Source organism: Crocuta crocuta, unplaced genomic scaffold, assembly GCF_008692635.1.
Source record: "Crocuta crocuta isolate KB4526 unplaced genomic scaffold, BGI_CrCroc_1.0 scaffold31, whole genome shotgun sequence".
Classification (NCBI taxonomy): domain Eukaryota; kingdom Metazoa; phylum Chordata; class Mammalia; order Carnivora; family Hyaenidae; genus Crocuta; species Crocuta crocuta.
Window position 1 is genome coordinate 279,369 of NW_027528362.1, and position 17,524 is coordinate 296,892.

Sequence of the window (17,524 nt, forward strand, 5' to 3'; positions counted from 1 at the left end):
TTTTTTTTTTTTTTTTTTTACAAGACCAGTGCTCTAACCCCTGAGTTATGGAGCCACCCTTAGGCTAATCTTTTAAACATACATTATAGAGGCTATGTCTGTACCCACGCTGTTTTGTTTAGTGATGGAGGTGAGAATCCACTAACCTACCTCAAAATGGTAGATTAATAGAAGTCTCAGGAGGGAATGAAACCACACTGTCCCAGTAGCCCTGGTGGTAGATGAGGAGCCAGTTGTGGCTGTCTTGGTGGATGGTCTGTAATCTTACAGGGAACTAACAGCCTTCCTCTCTGTGCTTCCACCTGCTCCCTGGCTTCTGGCGAGGGGACCGAGAGTTGAAATTTTTTAAAAATCTGGGTCAGTATTTGGCAGCAGAGACCCAGATAGTCCTGCAGTATGATTATTGCCATCGAAATGAGCCTCCATTTTCCTGTTGTGCTAAAAATAAATCTGTTTTGCTGGTTTTGAGAGCCTCACCTCCAGTGGAATTCCTTTCTACCTGGAGGTAGCTCACACTGTAAACTAGAAGTTCACGGTCATTGCAGTCTGCATTGGTGAAGGCCTAATTTTGTTGTAAACAGAGCATCTTTGCACTCTTCACAATGGATCCTGGCAATAGGATTAACACTTAAAATTTCATTCTTTCCTCAAGGAACGTGGGCTGGAGGCTATGTGCCAGGATTATGTCTTGAATTTATAATTACCATGGTCTTAGAATTATGAACACTAACAATAAGTGACTTGCTGTATTTGTGAGTTTTTTTTCAAATTGAAAAATTAATTCCACATGTAAACCTGATGCACATGCCTGTTCACTTGCTCAACAAACACTTACTTCCACCTAGTATATGCCATCGCTATTTCAGATTGACATATGGCACTGTTTCCGGCTGAAAGGAAAAGGACTTTCTGTGCTAGAAGTTTATTGGTTTAAATTCTATTAATTTAAAATTTGTTAGTGTCTGGACAAAAGCCACATTGACGTTTACCCTACCCTGGCTGTGCAAATAAGAATAGGTAATTAAGAAAACGGGTCGTGGGGCACCTGGGTGGCTCAGTCAGTGAAGCGTCCGACTTCAGCTCAGGTCATGATCTCATGGTTCATGAGATCAAGCCCCACATGGGGCTCTGTGCTGACAGCTCAGAGCCTGGAGCCTGTTTCAGAATTTGTGTCTCCCTCTCTCTCTGCTCCTCCCTCCTTCAAGCTCTGTCTCTCAAAAATAAATCAACATTAAGAAAAAATAAATAAAAGGTCCAATGTGCAAAGGAGGAGGAGGGTTGAGATGGTGGTGGATGATATTTCTTACAGAGAAGGGCAGCGTCATCTGGATTTTAGTCAGAAGTGGATGGACTGCGTTTCAGCGTCTTACTAACTCATCTCTGGCATAACCTATAACCTTTGGTGCCTCAGTGTCTTCCTCTGTGAACGTGGGAATCTATCTCGGGATCTATCCCGAGGCTTATGCATAGGCCAATCCTAAAAGTGTGTGATGTACAACGGGCACTTCACGTAGATTAACTTGCTTTCCCTTCTGGCTTCTCTTACAAGGCACTTTAACCACTATGGTTATGTTTTTCGGAGAACAGAACCCTCATTCAGAAGGATGGTACAAAATGAGGAGGATTTCTCCCTCGAAAGCCACGTGTTTTATGCTAACGTAGATGACGTCTAATTGCAGGTTATATCCAGGCATGTAGAGGACTTATGATTGCCGCTGTCAGTCTGGGCTTTTTTGGTTCCATATTTGCCCTGTTTGGAATGAAGTGTACCAAAGTCGGAGGCTCAGATAAAGCCAAAGCTAAAATTGCTTGTTTGGCTGGGATTGTATTCATACTGTCAGGTAAATAGTAACTTTCTCCCAAACGAGGTACTTCGTGATGTTAATGAAATGACACTAACCATGGGACTTTCCTTCTGATACTCCGTAGGGTTGTGCTCAATGACCGGTTGTTCCCTCTACGCAAACAAAATCACAACGGAATTCTTTGATCCTCTCTACGTTGAGCAGAAGTAAGTACTCTTCTCAGTCTGTATGTTTCTAGCTTCTAGGAAGTGTATGTGAATGACTCTTCTAAATTGAGATACACAGATTCCTTACATGGCTCATGAAAGTGAGCCACGCTGATAAATATTATTTGATGACATCATTTCAAGAGGAAACATATCATGTGCTGCGTTGGCAAAGGATGCATTTAATTACTGCATTGGTGTTACAGAGCGTCTTGTCTAAAAAGCTCAAGGCGTAGGATTTAAAATTCTGAACATCATCCACTGTACATCATTAAATTGTACGTCATTAAATTGGGGTTAAGTAGAGGACAAGTGGAAGAGAGGCATAATGTGGAGAGAAGGCTGATGATGTGAGACTGCAAAAGTTTAAGGGCTTGATTTAATCGTTGTTCACCCAGATTGGTATTTGCTGGGTGCTGGTGTCCGAGCTGCTTTGCATCCCGGCTTGACACCGTGACGTGGAAACATGCTCCTGAAGATTAGCATTTGTTAATGACATTTAAATGAAGTATCCTCTTCTAGTTTTTAAAAAATATTTATTCATCCATTTAGAGAGAGAGAGAGAGAGAGAGAGAGAGAGAGAGAGAGAGAACAAGTGGGAGAGGCACAGAGAAGGAGGGAGAGAGAGAGTATCCCAGGACAGCCCTGTGCTGGTGCGGGGCTCAATCTCACAAACCACGAGATCATGACCTGAGCCGAAATCAAGTCAGATGCCTAACCGACTGAGCCACCCAGGCGCCCCTCGTTCTTTCATTTTTCATTAGTCTTTTACATTAGCTCCTTAACGAGCTCCACCTAATAAAGCTTTATAAAGAAGCTGTACATTATGCAGGGTTTTTAAAAAATGCTCTCGGGGAGTGCCTGGGTGGCTCAGTCAGTTGGGCGTCCGACTTTGGCTCAGGTCATGATCTCATGATTCGTGGGTTCGAGCCCCGCGTCGGACTCTGTGCTGACAGCTCAGAGCCTGTTTTGGATTCTGTGTCTCCCTCTCTCTCTGCCCCTCCCCTCTCATGCTCTGTCTCTCTCTGTCTCAAAAATAAACAAACATTAAAAAAAAAAATGGTGTCAGAGTATCACAGACAGCACCCAGGTGTGAATGGTCCGGGTTGCAGGTGAATGCTCTGGCATTTATAGAGCAGTTCGTTGGTGGGGGGGGCAGGGGGGGTTAACTACGGGCTATTGTTTTTTTTTTTTTAGTTTCCCTAGGCTTATTTCTTTGCCTTGGTAAAGCCCCAGGGATACCAAATTAGAAATAATAATATATGCAATATGCAATATTGTGTCTCCCATGGGAATATAGCCACATACCTCTGTAGAAAGCCACGTCGGTATGAACGTGTATAGTTAACAACCGGTCTGGTGATTCTCTTTCAGTCTTCAGATCAAATGTGATAGGAATTTAAAACATAGTTGCTAAAACAGCTGGTCAGGTGTGCATTATTACTTTTTTTCTGGTGGATTTCAGAATCTTCAGGGAATTGGTTTTTTAGTTCTGTCTTTGGTGTCTTTTATTCATAAATAATACATGCGTATGTAAACAAAATAGCAGCTAGCAAATGTGGAGCCCCTTCCAGTTACCAAGCAGAGCATTAAAAATATTATTCTGTTCTATCATTTTATTTTATTCTTGCAACAGCCTTACCAAGTAGGTTCTCTTGGTACAGCCTTTTTTTTTTTTTTTTAATGAGGAAAGAGGTCAATTGACGTGTGCAAGGGAACCAAAACTAACCTGGGTACTGTCTGACTGGACTCTGAGTCACACCAGGCGTCCTTGCTCTAAGACCCATGAGTTCTAATACTCTAGTTCATGGTTTTTGTGACAGTATGCTATATATATATTTTTCATCTCCTGTGATGATGAAAAATATATTTTTGGAAACTTCTTTTGTGTGTTTTTAAAAACTATTTTAACTCTTATTAAATAGGGGAAAAATGGCAGTTTGAGATACCAGTGTAATTTTTATTCCCCTACTTATTTTGGGGAAATGTGTTCTGATTTTTAAATTTTTAAGCCTCCAACTTCGGCTCAGGTCATGATCTCACTGTCTGTGAGTTCAAGCCCCGCGTTGGGCTCTGTGCTGACAGCTCAGAGCCTGGAGCCTGCTTCAGATTCTGCATCTCCTTCTTTCTCTGTCCCTCCCAGAGACTCTGTCTTTGTCTCTCTCTCTCTCTCTCTCCCCCCCTCAAAAATAAATAAAAATTTAAAAAAAGTAAAAAGAAACATGTTAATGATATTTAAAGGAACTACTAATTTTCATTAAAGGATACATTTTAATTCCAGGCTTTGGTATCTGATATCTACAATGAAACTGTGTTTCTCATGGTTTATTTTATCAAAGACATTGCTTCCTCTTCTGGATTATCTTTTCCACATTGCTGTCTTCATTTTCCTGACAATTATTAAGGATGTCTTTGTCAGAATCTTAAGAATCATTTTCATCATCCCTCAGAAGGTCAAGCAAAGGCTACTTCATAGATGCCTGGTGACTTGAGCCTGCCCTTTGTGTGACTTTTCTTCTGTCTTTGCTGTGTGCTCAGTCCCCTAAACTCGGTTTGGTGCCGCTGGCATTTCTGATTTTGTTTCAGATTTTGGTTAAACTCAGCTCAGTAAATATGGACTTGGAGGGGTTTTCTTCCTGCCCCCCATGTCCTGTCCACACTCTCTTCTCCTCCTCTGCCTGCTCTGTTTGTTCATATTCTCCTCCTGAAATCAGGCTAAGAAGAGAACTTCTTCTAGAGTTAGTGTGGGAATTAAGAGAGTGTGTCTATAGATGCTTAGAACTGATTAGAAAAGAGGAACTCGATTACTGCATTGTATTAGCTGTTAAGATTGATTTTTATTTGTATGTAGTATTTAAGGCATAGTTTATATTTATAGATAAACTATCTTCATAGTTTGGAGGTCAAGCCCCATGACAGGCTTTGTGTCATCAGTGCGGAGCCCGATGTGGCACTCCACTGGACGACTGTGAGATCACAACCTGAGCTCAAATCAAAGGATCAGTTGCTTAACTGACTGAGCGGCCCAGGGGCCACACCCTTTTATCGATACCTTCCAGTAGAGGAGAGAGAAATAAAAATTAGAAAAGATTAATAATAAACTAATTTCATAGGTCTTAGAATTTTTAAAGTGAGATTTTGATTTTTTTTTTAATGTTTATTTTTGAGAGACAAAAAGACAGACTGTGAGCGGGGGAGGGGCAGAGAGAGAAGGAGACACGGAATCTGAAGCAAGCTCCAGCCGGGGCTTGAACTCAGAAATCAAAAGATCATGACCTGAGCCAAGTTAAGTTGGACACTTAACCGACTGAGCCACCCAGGCAGCAAAAAGTGAGAGTTTGATTTGGCGTATTCTAGGGGCTTGCATTCCCTCAGCTGGTGTTTGCTAGAATTCAGCCATCGGTCTTTGACTTAGTTGGTGCCTGAACTGAGGAATGCTTTGGAGAATCAGGGCTAAAGGCAGGGCAGCGGTTCTACAGCAGGAAGGTTTGGACTTTCTTTGGTGTCTTTGTTCACCTGCGTGAGAGTGAATTCCTTGAGCTAAGTTAGAAACTTGCCTAAGTTAGAAACACATGACTAAGCTCATCAACAAGGTTTCTACTATGTGCAAGGAACTCAGTAGCAATTTTATGGTGAGAAAAGATGAGTGGCTTCCTGTGCAGCTGGAGTAAAGCTCAGGCTATAGCACTGAAAACAGTATCATGCTCTATGCTCCTGGCTCTGAAACCCTTCATCTCCCTCCACATGGCTGGGAATCTCTTTCTCCCAGGCTATAGTCATTGGGTACAATTGGAGTTCCTTGTATTTTAGAGAGAGACAGACAGAGCATGAGCATGAGCAGACGGGAAGAGCAGAGAGAGAGGGAGACACAGAATCCGAAGCAGGCTCTGGGCTCTGAGCTGTCCGCACAGAGCCCAATGCTGGGCTTGAACTCACAAACTTTGAGATCATGACCTGAGCCAAAGTCGGATGGTGGCTTAACAGACTGAGCCACCCAGGTGCCCCCATAATTGCAGTTCTTTAAAGAGTTACGTCTGACTGCGGTCATGTTCTGCCAAACACCCCCCTCCTTTCTTTTTTTTTCTTTCTTTCTTTCCTTTTTTTTTTTTGTTGCTGTTGTTTCGTTTCTCTTGCTTTCATTCAAGTTGTAATTATGTTTCATGACTTCAGGATGGGCTTCTGCAAAGTCTTGGAAAAGATTTCCCAACTCTCCTCTTTGTGCTGTTTCAAACCAACCTCCTCCTTTTTATTAAAACAAAACCTACCAAATCCAGAAAAGTCTACCTTTCTTCAAGTTTATGGTAACAGGCAGCCCTACGCTGATCCACCCTCCAGGGGGTTGAGATTTAATTCAGGTTTTATTCCCACAACCACTTTGTTGTCCAAATGACGTAACTTCCTAAATGTCTTGATTTGTTTTCTTAAATAAACTGTTCCAAGTAAGAATTTATTGACACAAAGAAACTTCTTTTCAAACCCATGCATGGTTGGAGCATTGAACCAAATACCCTAATTGAGGAAACGGGATGTCGTAACCTTAGATTTATTCTCTTTCAGTGTATGAAATTTTATCATTAGGATTTTGGCTCCAGTATTCTCACGCTTGGGTCTTATCCTTCAGCCTTTTCTATTTTCAGAGTGTTGAAAACCATGGACTTATTTATCTCTAGCCCTCATTCCTGGCATATATTTAGTTTCTACTTTAGGATTTAAGCTTAACTTGGGAAAACTGTTCACCATTGTGGCTGTTTAGTAGTTAGAAACAAACAGCCGTCTACTCTGTGATAAACTCTCATTCTTGCTATCTGTCCAGTTAAATGAACAGTAGATAATTCAAGAAGTACCTTTCTAGATGACACATTTTCCTGGGCGAAGTTCAGAGGAATATCGATCTCACTGTGTGACCTTGCCAGCATCTTTGGCTTCTCTCTTCTGTGCTTATTATAATGTAATGAATTATGGATGTCTGTTTATTTAAGCTTACTCCACTCGTGGGATTATTCAGAGAATGAATTAATGTTGGCAAACGGCTCACAGACTCTTGGATAAAGGGTTCTTTGGAGGTGCCATGTATTGCGAACACAACAATTCAGCTGATAAATATTAAGAAGCGCTGATCTGTGCCTTCACTGTTCACTTGAGATCGCCGGTAATTGCTCCGATGCTTTTGTTACGCTAGCGTGGCTTAAAAATATGCTTGGAAATCAAGTGTTTGGCAACTGTGTTTTATTTTCACCGGCCAGTACGTGAAGTCCCAGTGCCTGCCAGTTTGCCATGCTTCCTGGTGACTCGGCTCTTACCCCTGAGCCCCCTTTCCCTTTCCCTGCCACATGCTGGTTGTCACCTGCCTGTCCCGAGGGACTTGTACTGGGGTGAGGCGCCCTCCCACGGTGCTGCCCTGCGGTGAGCGCTTCCTTCCTGGTCCCTCTCCGGACCAGGCCAGGAGCACCTCCAGGGAGAGGCCACATCTTGCTGATTTTGGAATCTCCTGGGTCTGGTCCCTGCTCCATGGCATTTACAGCAAGGATGGCCGGTCAGTAGTGGTGTAGGACTGTCTGTCTGTCTGCAGGTCTCCTGGAGTGGAAAGACTGGGCCTGTGTGTGTGGACACATGGCTAAGGGGACGAGGGCAGCAGGCAGGGCTCACATAGGGGTGAGGAGTGCGTACCTGCGTCCAGCCCCTCCTGGCCGCCTGGGAGGAAAGCCGGGCTCTGCCGCTCATTGGTTGTGTGACCTCGAAGAAGTTCCATATCTTTTCTGTGTCCTGGTCCCTCCTCTGTGATACAGAGATGATAAATAAATATTCAGTTATTTAGAAGCATGTGTCACACATAGCAGGCAGTCAGTAAACTGAGTTAACTCTTATGTTTAAGGATACTGACCCTTGGATGGGGCGCCTGGGTGGCTTAGTTGGTTAAGCGACCGACTTTCGCGTGTGAAGGTGAGCCAGAGGAATGAATACTGAAACGTTGGAGACCTGGTAGAAGTGAGAACTGTTGTAAGTCACTTGGCTCTCAAACAGAAGGCACGTTTGAAGGGACCATTTATTTAAAGGAAACCCTTTAAAAGAAACAAGGCTTGAATAATTTCTTTTTTTTTTCTCACCCCCTCAGTCGTAGCATTGAGTTAGAGACGGGCCACCACGAGAAGTGGTCAGATGCACAGACATGCTTGACACTCTTCCCAGGAGAGCCACCCGACAGACCTCTCTCCCTGGTGTGGTTCTAAAGCGCTTTCGGGTACCCCGCGGAGGGTTCTGAATAAAATGTGGGATCTGATTTTAAATGACTCCAGCTTTTCTGCTGCAGATTCATCTGTGTGTTTTTCTCTGGACACAAGCAGATGTGCACACTCACCTGCGCACGCACGGATTCTCCAGCTGTGCCCAGGAGCTCCGGCCATACCCTCGGGGTCACAAGGCGCCACTGATCAGTTCAGGAATTTCCTGTCTTGAAGCGCAGCTCCCTGAGCAGCGTCTGCTTGTTCAGACTTCACCGTGTGCGTGTGTGAACACGTTATCGCGCCTGCTTTGAGTACTAGGACTCAGTGCATCATCTGTCACTTAAAACTAGAGAGGGCCCAGTAAACCCCCCCAGCGTCCGTATGACTAGAGATGGAGCTGGACACCAGATTTGTTTTGGAATTGGCCTGTGTGATTTTGGGGGCAGGAGATATTTCTTTTAAGTCGTAATTTACCTTGGCTAATATCATATTGTTACGTCTGTGAATACCTGGCAGCAATTAGGGCTTCTGTAAAGATACTGGCTATGCAGACAGCTGGAGGGGGATCGCGGCAGATAGGCCAAGAGGCAGGCTTCAGGATTATACCCCGGGCTCAGCTCTCGGCCTTGCCCTTGCTCCTCTGGGATCTTAGGGGAGCTGCGGTTGTCTGTCTGGATAAGAGGAGGTAGCCCCTCCTGCTTCTCAGTGTGAAGGGGATTGAGCCCTCCCCACATCAGCAGGTTATTCATATATACCATTTGTAGAACTCTGAACCTTGTGGATAAATCATCACACACGGAAAGGTAATGCACGTATGTCTGATTTCATCTAACCCCAGGAAAACGAGTTAGAACTGACACCAAAAAGATCCGTCTTTATTTTGGGTTTCCTAAACGTGAGAATTCTCCATGAAGTGTCCATGTAGAAGTGGATGCTTATTATTTAAATTCTACGTTAGCCGTCACCTGGGAGGTGCTTGCTGCTACGTTGTAAGTCTCCTGGGAAGCCTCGGGTGAGAAGTCCTGTGGCCTTTTGCGGGCAGTGGGAGAGAAGCCATTAGCTGACGGGATTGTGTAAAGGGAAACTAGACTGTGAGCAGCGCAGGGAGGTGACAGGCTGGGTGGGCACTCTGCAGCCCGTCCTCGTAACTGGGTCCCCAAAAGAGTGTGGAGCAGTGGGGGTGGGGAGTGTGTGTTTGTAGACAATACCTGCAGAACACTTATTTGATATAAAATCTGTTCATGCAGTTATCTAGACCTTGGAGCACATAAGCTTATGAGTTGAAGAACGTTTATTTTAGGTAGTAATCTTTACAAGAATGGCAGTGGAATTCAATTTTAAAATGTTTACGTTGGTAACACATGGTATGCTTTCTAAACTTTAAACTTGATAGAGATAGGTGGTCGATAGATCAATTGATCGATCGTTAGTTTTTAGGTAACTGGAATATTTATTTTGGCTGCTACCACTCATGTTAAAATGAGGAGTAAGACACTGTGTTTGAAAAAGTACTATCCCAGATGTCAGAGACCTGGCTCCTAGCTCTGTGACTTTCAGCAAGGTCATTTCGCTCCTCTGTGGGGAAGGGGGGTCTTACAAGGAGATTTTTTTTTTCATTCACCAAATACTTTTAGTTTTTGGAGACGCTACACTTTCTGTTTTTTCCAGTCCATCATGTCCTGATTTTAATTACTATACTCACCTCTTTTTGTGCTGGGTGAAAAGACGGCCTGAGGGGAATTCAGAAAAAATTCCATACCCTGGAGCTCATGAGCCACTGAGAAGGCAGTGAGCCACAGAGAGAGAAAATGCCCATCTCTCTGAAATGACAACTAAAAATAAATTGCATTGATTGTATTTTCTCATATGGATAAAATCTTTTGCTTAGCTAAGGTGTGCTGTGTAAAAGGAAGAAAGTAATGGCTAAGAGCTTGAGGTTTGGAATCAAACCTTATGGGTTTTATTTATTTATTAAAAATTTTTTTTAATGTTTATTTTTGCGAGAAACAGAGCATGAGCAGGGGAGGGTCAGAGAGAGAGGGAGACACAGAATCTGAAGCAGGCTCCAGGCTATGAGCTGTCAGCACAGAGCCCAATGCAGGGCCCAAACCCATGCACCGTGAGATCATGACCTGAGCCAAAGTCAGACGCCCAACTAACTGAGCCACGCAGGTGCCCCCAAACCTTATAGGTTTTAAATCCTGGTTTTAGTCTTTACTTAGCTATGATATGTGGCAAGCAGTTAATTTCCCTGAGTTTCAGTTTCCTCATTTATAAAGTGAGGTAGCAGTACCCATCAGGATTGTAATGAGGATTAAATGTAATTCTGCAGAAAAAAAAAAATCTTAGCACACATGCAAAAATCGTAGTACAGTGAGCTGACAGTAATATAGTTACTGTTGTAGACATTCACTTGAATGACATCTGTGTGTGAATCTGGGAGAACAGGTAATGTTTACTTGGTTAAAACATGCTTTTCTGATGCTATTATTAAATATCATTACACTTTGCTATTGTTACTTGCTTACTGACCATCCTTCCTAGACTCTGAGATCTTTGAGACCAGAGCTGTCTGTCTCTTGTACACGTCAGAACACATGATGCGCACAGTGCCTGCTGGGACATTGTTTCTGTGGCAGTGACCTGGGCAGGCTACATGAGCCCCCCATAGATGGCAAATAAGTTATAACAGGGGTTCGGATGCAAGAAAGACAAAAAAATAGGAGGTGCAAATAAAAGGATTCCTCAATCCATTCCCTCGGATCACCATGAAGGTTGCAGGGCTAAAATATGAGTTGAAGTATGAGGTGATCAGAATGAAGGCCTCCGCATGTGGTGCTAGCTCTCTAGGACCCCAGGCACAGCCAGGCGGGTGAGAATAATTTCACCCAGTAGTTCAGAAGGCAATTTATGTATGTATGTATGTGTGTTTATTTTTGAGAAAGAGAGCCCAAGTGGGGGAGAGGCAGAGAGAGAGGGAGACACAGAATCTGAAGCAGGCTCCAGACTCTGAGCTGTCAGCACAGAGTCTAATGCAGAGTTTGAACCCACAAATCATGAGATCATGATCTGAGCCAAAGTTGGACACTAAACCAACTGAGCCACACAGGCGCCCCAGTTCAGAGGAAATTTTAATGCTTTAGATCTTTATGGTTCTTTTTTGGGGGGAATTTTAAGTGATTAATCTACATATAAGTAAAATTTTCTCCTATTTACTAAATTTACATTCAATTACATAAATGAATTAAAGTCATATAGGCAGCTTTTGATTAGTCCTATCAACTGAGCGGATTGAGATACTCTAAAAACAATGTTTTGATCCATAAAACGGAGTTCTGTGCTCACCCTGACAATCATGGATCTGTCTGGTGCTAAGCAGATTTACAGCTTTTCAGAATAATGAAGAAATGTTGGCGATCGTAACAGCCCAATAAAGAAGGCACGCTCTGAGTGGGGAAGCTGGTGTGGGGACAGAAGGATATTGTTTGTGAAAGAAAGCCGTGCAGCGGAGCATCTGAGATTTGGTAATGTTTGGAGGTGTTGAAGTCAGCTTCTTAGCATTACCAAAAAAATGGAGAAAGATTTTCCAGGCAGAGACTAACCTCCCAGTCAGTGTCAAAGGAAGCATGCTCTGGAACAGATTTGAGGGGATATTACGTTGCTGTCTCTCAATCCTGTCTTTCAGTAACACCAGCCGGTTTTTGCCAGATCACGCACACTGATAGGTGCGAATTTGAGTCCTTGCTGAGTAAGTCGGCCATACATGTCTTTCCACAGAACGAAGAGGAAAAAGTCTCTTGCAACAGAAAGAACCAAGTCACGAAAGCCAGATTGTTAAAAAATGCTGATGTAGATGTGGAGTCTCTTAAAGACTTCACCTCTAAGCTAGCACTATTTATTGTTTGTCTCTGGCAGAATTCACAAGGAACTCAAATGGAAATGGTACTTCTCTTGGAATAGAGTCTATATTTACTGACTTAAAAAACATGAAAATATATTGGAAATTAAGAATAAGTGAACCAGGTTTTTTTTTATTTAAAAATGTTTATTTTTGAGAGAGAGTGAGAGAGAGAGAGCGAATGAGCGGGGGAGGGGCAGAGAAAGGGAGACACAGAATCCAAAGCAGGCTCCAGGCTCTGAGCTGTCAGCACAGAGCCCGATGTGGGGGCTCAGACTCATGAACTGCACCAAATCAGATCATGACCTGAGCCAAAGTCAGACACTTAACTGAGCCACCCAGGCTCCCCGAACCAGTTTTTAATATAAGACAAACTCATGACTCTTGCAGAAGTTGCAGGATGGCTTAAATGAGTATAAAGACACAAGTGCCAACATTTGTCCTGCCTGGGCAATCTGTCCTCTGATTTGTGACGGTACTGTGTACATGTTTGCGTGCTCCTTTGGGTGATTTCACAGTGCCAAGCCCTGGTTTATGATTTCTATCACCGTCACCCCCAATTGACCACTATTAATAATTAGAGACTTATTTTTAATCAACCGTGGTACCCGGTGCTGGAATCCTATTTTAGAAAGCTAAATATTTTTTAAGAAAAACCTCAGTCTGCTCAGACTGTTGCTTCCGTGGGTATGTACACTAAGAGGAATACTAAGGCATAGTTTTATTTGGAGCAAAGGCAGCCTGAACTCTAATGGGAGGACCACGATAGAGAAAAACAGGAAGTACCATTAGACCGTAATCCCACAGTAATGTCTTCCAAGGAGAAATGTTCCGTGCGCTTACTTTTAGCTGTCTGCGGAGAAAGCATGACGGTGGGCATCTGGGAGCAGCGTGCTGTGGGACTCACAGGTGTTTTAAAGAGGTCAGATGACCTGCATCTCACGACCTGGCAGGCAGTGTGCTGGTTTTATGTGCATAATCGTGTTCAAACATCATAAAAGAAGAACTGGTGTGGAAATCCAGGATATCCTTTTTAGATGGATTGCACGGTGTTCAACGAAGACATCTTTTATAAAACTGAATTTTGCACTCTTGGTCTGGCCAGCTTTTCTTCACCAGTGCTCTGCACCCCCGAGTCCTCTCGGGCCAGTGTTTCTGTGCAGACGGAACGTGTTTCCATTGCCTCTGGTGGGAGCGGTTGGAGACGATTCTTGCATACTGGAGCATAATTAGTGCTCTGGAGTGGGATGAGTGCTTCCCCCTTGCTGTTGTACTTGCTTCAGCTGTCACCTGGGTTTCCCAGAGAAGGCGGCATGGTAGTGAGAAGAGAAGGGACCACAGGACAGCATGTGATGTGTGCATCACCTCTTCCCAATAGTGAACACAGGCTGTGAAACTACCTCTGTAGCCGGGTCTGAACGTGAGCGAGTGGACTGTGGCTTCCTGGCCTGTTAGTGTTGCTTCCTGCTTCCCCAAGCTGGTGGTCAAGGTCACTCTTCCACTAGCATTCCTGCGACCCAGATCGCGGCGGAGGGCCTGCCCGAGCCCGGCTGGGAGTCCAGTCCTTGGTACAGCACGTAGAAACAGACGAGGCAAAACTCAGGACGGGCGCAGGCGGTGGGCGCGTGCCCGCAGCTGTCAGTCGCGTGGCGTGGCCTCGAGACCTGCGCCTGGCCCTGCACCTGCTTCGGGGGCCGGCTGGGGAGGGCGCCCTCCTCGGGCCTGCCTTGCCCCTTCTCACCCTCGCCTCTTACTTTTCTGTCTCAGCTCTTCTCTCTGGATTCTGCGTGACCCAAAGAGGCCCCCTCCCACCTGGCCTTCATTTTATCCTGAAAAGCACCATTCGGTTGGGGATGGCATCCATCAGTTTTTGCCTTGCAGTGGAAGTCTGTGGGCCAAAAAATCTTGAGGATCACTTCTTCAGTTTGGAAAAAAAACCTCTGTTCTCCAGAAAAAGGACAGGCAAGCAGGAGAACACAGAGCCCCTAACATTTTGGCTTACTTTTCTCATTCCTTACTTGTTTTTCTGGGTGAGTGTTCCTCCCCTAAAAGGATTGCCTCTGGCCCTCCACAGTAAGTGATTTCCTCTCTTGTTCTCTGTAGCATTATTTGTCCCTTTGTGTGGGGACTTTCCCCAGGGGCAGCTGCCTTGTTTATCTTTGCATTCGCTGGAGGCCTCAGCAGAGTTCTGTGACCAGACACAAGACTTTTTAGGGGCTCTGTAAAGAACTCCCCCCCACCCCCTACTCTTCTAGGTTCTCAACTGAGACTCTATAGACTGACAAAAGACAGTTTAACAGGAGAAAGACAATGGGTCTACATGTGCATCGTGCATGCCTGTGGGAGCACCCTGTGATGAGTAACTCAGAGGGCCAGTTAGCACTTGGGCTGACGTGGGCTCTTAACGAAAGAACAGTAAGCTCACAGGTGACAAGACAGGGAAGGGGCCTCTGAGCTTCTCAGGCAGCAAAGTTCGGGAAGGCACATCTATGGAGGAACTAACCGGAGATCTGGCTAGTCAGTCAGGTGTCCTGACGACCCCCGGGTGGTGTGAGTGGATCAGCGTGTACTGTTGTCTCTGCTGATTGACTTCTGTCCTTCCTGGTAGGAGGGGTGGGGGCCACACCTTTACAAATTTACGTCCTGCTTTTAGGCAAATGGGGAAGGGCAGAGAGCTTTTCTTGTATCTTCTCAGTCGCCTTCAACTCAAAATAACCCTCATGGCCGAGTGGCCTCTTTGGAGATGGCGCGTTCTGCTGATCTTCAACACCTTGTACAAGATTTGCAAATAGATGTTTATGAAATGGAATTAAATTGAAAGCAAAGGCAACCTTCCATTTTCTAACTGGAGTCTGTCTGAATAATTTACCCTGAGTCGGGCGCCAGGGGGGGCTCAGTCGGTGAAACGTCCAACCTCGGCTCAGGTCGTGATCTTGTGGTTTGTGGGTTCGAGCCCCACATTGGGCTCTCTGCTGTCTGCACGGGGGCTCACTTTAGATCCTCTGTCTCCTTCTCTCTCTGTCCCTCCCCCGCTTGTGCGCGCTCTCTCTCTCTCTCAAAAATAAATGAACATTAAAAAATGAAATAAAATTTATCCCGTGCAGCAGAACAAATAGATGGAAAGCTCTGTGAGCCTGAGAGCCCAGAGGAAAGATACTGGTTGAGTCAGGAGGCCTGGGCTCGGCTTTGCCTCTTTGCCTCTGTCTGGCCTGCAGGGATCACTTCCTCTTCCTTTGGGGAGGGTGGGGAGATACAATCAAGTGAAGGCCGGAAAAATACTTTGAGTTTAGAGCATTATGCAGATACATGGTGTTATCGGTTCCTCTACAAGCACCAGTGGCAATTTCTGATGAGCATTTAGTAAAGGTTGGCTCGTTAGTTTGAAATACTGTTTCCTCCCCAAAGAAGTGAGCCGTAATGCGTGTGTGATGCTTCCTCACAGGTATGAATTAGGAGCTGCTCTGTTTATTGGATGGGCGGGAGCCTCACTCTGCATAATTGGCGGTGTCATATTTTGCTTTTCAATATCTGACAACAACAAAACACCCAGGTATGAAAAAGAGATAAAAATGACCTGTTAAACTTATTACAGGTGCAGTAGATTCTAGATCGTTCACACGATTCTTAGAAACATCGAAAAACAAAACACAACAAAAAAGAAACTTCAAAAAACTAGAATTGGCCGAAGTTAGGAATATATGGTGAATATAATATTCAATACAATAAATATATTGAATAAATACATTCTTTGTTAAAGTTAATTTAAAAAAAAAACAGAGCTCATCATTCTTACATTCCAAAGCTATTTCTGTAAGCAGAAAGATGGGTCTTACGAAGGGGTGTATTCTTCACCTTGACCTCGTTTTCACACAGGCAGAAATTCCTGGTTAAGGTCACTGCAGTCCCCCAGGGTCCAGGAAGAAGAGTTTTAAAAGAGAAAAACAACACATGCACAAGCCATGAGTTTCCCCTGCTGAGATTCCCATAGTCCCACTAACTGGTCAGAAATGGCAGTGAAATGTTTGGGGGTGCAAGAGAGAATGCTGGCTACAAGTAATCAGGGAGGGGCTGAAGCGTGGCTGGCCCAGGAGATGGGGAGATGGTTTCTGCCCTCCTTGTAAAAAATGGGACCTACTGAACTGTGTTTTGCCTTGCAGAATGGGATACGCATACAACGGGGCCACATCTGTCATGTCTTCTCGGACAAAGCATCCTGGGGCAGGAGATCTTAAAGCCACAAACCCTTCAAAACAGTTTGATAAAAATGCGTATGTCTGAAAAGAAAACGTCCGCGAGCTGTCCTACTATAAAAGTGAACTGTTCACACGCAAGTGATCCCCTCAAAGCCCTCCTGTAATTCACGCTCAAACTATTTTTAAAACATGAATTTGGAGAATTTGCTGATTGTATGGATGTAAATGTTCTGACACAGTTATATACTAATCATTTTCTGTCGTGGCTTTCTATAAAAAAATAAACAGGTTATTTACAGGATTTGTATATATTTTATACATTTATAGAGCATGTATTTGTAGGCTTGATCCTTTCATAAGCATCAAGGATTTGTAACGTGTCCTTAATCATTCAGACGTTGCAGTCTTTGCCCCCATTCCTTGTTTCTTCTCCTTCGTATATTAAGCAGGTGTGTAAGGAGTGGTATCTTGTGAACACGTGGGGACGATCTGAGTCTGGTCCTCAAAAGATGCATGGGTTGAGGGGTGCCTGGGTAGCTCAGTCAGTTGAGCATCCGACTTCGGCTCAGGTCATGATCTCATGGCCCATGGGTTCAAGCCCCTTGCAGGGCTCTGTGCTGACAGCTCAGAGCCTGGAGCCTGCTTCGGATTCTGTGTCTCCCTCTCTCTCTGCCCCTCCCCTGCTTGCACTCTGTCTCTCTCAAAATAAATGTTAAAAAAAAAAAAAAAGTTAAAAAAAAGCTGTGTGGGTTGAAGGGACAGGCTACAGACTGCATCGTGTTGACTTCCAGTCTCTTACACCTGTCACAGCCGTGATTCGCCGTGAGCGCTCAAGCAAGGGCTAATGGGGCCGAGACGGTACAGCCCGTCGCCTGGCACGTCCACCTTAAATAACTGCTTGGGCATCTCTGATACAGAAAGCGGATTCTGAGGCGGAGCGTCAGCACGAGCCGGGTGAGAGTCTCGTCATGCCTGGCTTGGAGCCAGCAAAGGTCCTGGGGCCTGCTGGGTGCCACCTGTTTTTGCAACACAGATGTGCCACCTTGATTGTACTTGAGGATGAAATTAGAAGTCCATCATATTTCCTCACCCCTCTCGGCCAGGAGTGAAGAGGTGGCAGACCCGGAGCTTAGAACCCAGGTACAGTCTGCTCTTGTCACTTTCTAGTCATCTGGCCTTCGGCAGGTTACTTAATAATTCT

General features: G+C 44.7%; 1 protein-coding gene across 2 annotated transcripts in view; it reads left to right on the top strand.

Annotated features, from left to right (window-relative positions):
* Positions 1-16,624, top strand: part of CLDN10 (claudin 10) — a 118,883-nt gene extending 102,259 nt beyond the window's left edge. For both annotated transcript variants that reach the window (XM_077753859.1, XM_077753860.1), the window contains exons 2-5: positions 1,680-1,841; positions 1,930-2,011; positions 15,573-15,680; positions 16,288-16,624. In XM_077753859.1, coding sequence (XP_077609985.1) covers positions 1,680-1,841; positions 1,930-2,011; positions 15,573-15,680; positions 16,288-16,408 — 473 coding nt within the window. In that variant the 3' untranslated portion in view covers positions 16,409-16,624. The remainder of the gene's footprint in view (positions 1-1,679; positions 1,842-1,929; positions 2,012-15,572; positions 15,681-16,287) is intronic.
* The last annotated feature ends 900 nt before the right edge of the window (positions 16,625-17,524 follow it).